Source organism: Pundamilia nyererei, unplaced genomic scaffold (assembly GCF_000239375.1).
Source record: "Pundamilia nyererei isolate P.nyererei 1_Seehausen unplaced genomic scaffold, PunNye1.0 scaffold00189, whole genome shotgun sequence".
NCBI classification, from domain to species: domain Eukaryota; kingdom Metazoa; phylum Chordata; class Actinopteri; order Cichliformes; family Cichlidae; genus Pundamilia; species Pundamilia nyererei.
In genome coordinates this window covers 851,435-855,272 of record NW_005187590.1, presented here as the reverse complement: position 1 = coordinate 855,272, position 3,838 = coordinate 851,435, and the positions used below count along the sequence as shown (strand labels likewise).

Genomic DNA, 3,838 nt, shown 5'->3' with positions numbered 1-3,838 from the left:
CAATCACCGACCGGAACAGAAACACTTTCTAGACACAAATAACTGTTTCTGCATCAAATTAATATCATCTAAATACATTACAGATGAGAGGAACTGATAACTAGCTCCAAGTATTACCATTTTATTAGCCACTAGCTTAATAAGAGAACCAGTATGGGCTACAAACAGTTCAGTGACTGACATTAGCATGTGCCTTGGACAGGTTCACATTTAAACAGGTCAATATTTCAATGTTGTTGAAACCGGGCTTCACGAGGATGTCAGTTAGTAAGATGCTTCACCAAGTTTTTTTCCCACTATTGTTCATGTGTTCAGCAGTTATTATGGGAGGGAGGGGGCTATTTGCCTAACTGTGTGCACCAGTGTCCTGCCAACTTGTTTGGCAGCTGGTGGAAGCAGAGTTGGCATTATTGCAAATGAGTATCTAGCCAAACGGTTAACCCTGCTCAGAACATATACGACCTACTGTACTCACATACATATAAAATACAGTTGTTTTAAGAATTCTGAAGTCAATAGGTACTGCAAGTATCAGTTCTCATCCCTAATTGAACCATGATGCAGCGAAATGCATATTTTCACTGCATAAAAAAGGCTATTAGAGTGCAGGAAAAGGACATTCTTCATTTTTAAAAGCACTTTCTACTCAAAAATTAAACAATGAACAAATGAAGATCAAAGACACTTAAATACATCACTTTATTGATTATTAACAAGTACATGTTTTATAGATTTGACACAATGATACAATGTCCTGCGTTTGATAGCTCAAGTATCAATGGATGAAAGAAAGTTCAGATATCTGAACATAAATGCACTGAAAGCATTATCAAATATCAGCGACTAAGTCAGAGTCCCCAGCAGCTTCGCCAGCTGAGACGCTCAGCTCCAGCAACTTGTTTAGACCCTGGGGATGCCTGCCAGACTGATGCATGAAGGCTTTTCTATCAGAAGAATCTTTTAAATGATTTGACAGTTTTTAATGACACTTGACGCCTTAGACAGCCTTCTTGCTCTGCAGCTGTTTGGGCAGCTTTCTGCGGTCCTTCGTGGCGTTCCTCTTCCTCTTCTTGCTCAGGAAGTTGTCCAGTTTGCTGCTCTTCTTCAGCTCTTGGTATTTTTCAGCCAGCTGCAGCTTTTTCATGTCAGCTAGAATCAAGAATAATTGAAAGAACAGTTATTAAAACTTCCACTACCTTCACAGATACTGTCACTGTTTATTTTTTACAGAAATGAAAAAAAATCAATTCTTATCAACGTTTCTTTTTTCATGATTACCATCTTAAATCAGAATCAGAATACTTTAATAATCCCTAAGGAAATAGTCTAAGTCACAGTTGGGACCACAGGTCAGTGTATTCCTAATGTCAGTCCCAGTGTGAATAAATGGGAAGGAATGCTGGGGCCAAATACTTAGTGAATCAATATATGTGCACATTGAAAATAGGCATTCTCAGATCTAGTGATGATCTTCTTACATTTCTTGAAGAAGAATGGTTTTCCACCCTCGCTGGCTCTCTCTCTCTGCTGTCTCTTGAACTGCAGCTCTCTCTCTCTCTGCTGCTCTTTGCTCTTCCTTGCTTGGTCTTGGTTTTCCTGCACAAAGTCAAAATTGACATTAAAAAGACCTCTGACGAATAGAACCATGCAAAGTAATTGTTTCCATTTATTGTTGCTACCACACACACACACACACACACACACACACGCACACGCACACGCACACACACGCACACACACGCACACACACACACACACACACTAACCCATACAAAGAACAAAAAACACACCCCTGAAAATAGCCAGTTACACAGACTGGAGTGAAAATCACTGGAAAAAGCAGCAAATGTTTAAAGAAAAACTTTGAGAGCCTGGAGAACTGTTGCATGCAAACAGAATATTGATGCTGCACTGGCCAATTTGATGTTTGATGACCTCATGCAATGCATTACTATAACATGTAAAGTCAAAGTCAAATTTATTTATATAGCACATTTAAAACAACAACTGTTGACCAACGTGCTGTACATTTAAGACAAAAGAGATAAAACATAGGAAGACATGATAAAAATTTAAGGAAGAAGAATAAAATGAGAAGATCTGGATAAGAAATAATACAAGGAATAAAAGTGGGTTCAGGTTTCAGGTTTTGAAAGTGTCCAATGTTGAGGAGGTTTTGAAATGAAGGGGACGTTTGTTCCACAATTTAGGAGCAGTCACAGCAAACAGAGGTCTCCTCTGTGCTTTAATCTTGACCTCAGGGCAGCTAGGAGCATTTGATCTGCAGACAGTGATCTTGCAGGAGTGTACCAGTTTAAAAGATAAGAAAGGTATGAGGGTGCTAACCTCTGCAACATGCAAACATGAATAATAAAATCTTAAAATCAATTCAAAAACTAACTGACAGCCAGTGTAAGGATGCCAGTATGGGAGATATGTGCTCTCGCTTGCGTGTGGCAGTTAGTAACCGTGCTGCAGCGGTTTTGTTTTTATTTTGTTAAATTGCAAAGTACTTTTACACATACTGCTGAAAATGCTGTTTGCCAACTACAAGCAACAGATTGCTTGCTGGTGCAGGCCTTTAAGAGGTCTGTAGCAACAAGAGGTTGATGATGCATGCTCCTTATATTGCACCTGCTCCTTTGCATGGTACATATAACTTGTATATAACTGGCATATATCTGGTAGATACTTATGTTACTATGTATATTCCCTGTGTGTAGTTAGCTCTATAAGTCTACTTTTTGGCTTCTCTTTTTTTCTTATTCTAAAGGAATCTACACGCTGCTAACGGATAGATGCCAAACTGTGTTTCACTGTTCTTGTAGCAATAAAGCTCTATTCTACTCTATTCTCTTCTATGATTTCATAAATCAACAAACTGAAATGCTTTTCAAGGAAGATGCTTAAATTGTAAAACTATTAATGCGTTTCTAGTTTTTCTTGATAAAAACAAAAAAACTAAACTGCATAATTAAAAGTGAATGAAAGGCAGCAAAGACTCACCATCCTCTTCAAAAGGAACTGCAGTTTCTCCTTCGTCTGGCTGTTTTTCTTTATTCTCTTCAGCTTTTTCTGAACAATCTGCAAATAACGAAAATGGTACCACTGTTACTCTTCTCACACTAACTGAAACAAACAAGTTTTACAACTGTTATCATCTTAGATTTTTCAGCCTACAGTTAAAAATGTCTTTTTTGTTTCTCTTTACATTCAGCACATTGTCCTTCATTTTCTCACCTCCTTCTCTTTGTGTCGGATGTCATTAATGAACTTATAGGTCTTCTCAAAAATCTCTGGTTTGTATTCTCCAGACAAGTCATCAAATCGAGGATCTCTCAGCGTCTGGAGGACAGAACAAAAACCAAATCTGTATATACATGAGTGCTTGTGCATTGAACTCAACACTGGAGATTTTCTCCACTCACTGGTTTCTTGACGGGGATGACCTGTCGGAGGAATGGTGCTGGTTTCTTGGCTGAGAGTTCCACTGGCCTGAAATCACAAGCAGACCGTAAAGCCCTGCAGGATTTAGATGAGGAAAGTCTAACAGTTGTCTAAGCAGGCTGAGAATGTTCACCTGTTCTTGTTTAGTCGTTTCTTCTTGCTGGACTCGTGACTCCTGTTGCTGCCATAGGCGACCGTGTTGTAAACTTTGGTTCCCACCTGGTTCTGCAGTTTTACAATGTTCTCAAATGACATGTTGGACAGCTCTGGAAGGGTTGAAGAAGACAGAAGGGGATTTTTTGCCAGAGAGACACTGCAATTAGTTATCACGTGCAATTATACATTCAGCACTATATTGGGTTTGTGGCAGAAAAAGAAAACAAACGGGGGG

At 39.0% G+C, this 3,838-nt stretch overlaps 1 protein-coding gene across 1 annotated transcript in view; it reads right to left on the bottom strand.

The window, feature by feature from the left end:
- Positions 1 to 680: 680 nt before the first annotated feature.
- Positions 681 to 3,838, bottom strand: part of rrp36 (ribosomal RNA processing 36) — an 8,296-nt gene continuing 5,138 nt past the window's right edge. Inside the window, exons 3-8 of the mRNA XM_005747118.2 lie at positions 3,581 to 3,713; positions 3,429 to 3,495; positions 3,241 to 3,345; positions 3,007 to 3,084; positions 1,479 to 1,596; positions 681 to 1,149 (exon numbers count right to left, since the gene is read on the bottom strand). Of these exons, the coding sequence (XP_005747175.1) occupies positions 998 to 1,149; positions 1,479 to 1,596; positions 3,007 to 3,084; positions 3,241 to 3,345; positions 3,429 to 3,495; positions 3,581 to 3,713 (653 nt within the window). The 3' untranslated portion in view covers positions 681 to 997. The remainder of the gene's footprint in view (positions 1,150 to 1,478; positions 1,597 to 3,006; positions 3,085 to 3,240; positions 3,346 to 3,428; positions 3,496 to 3,580; positions 3,714 to 3,838) is intronic.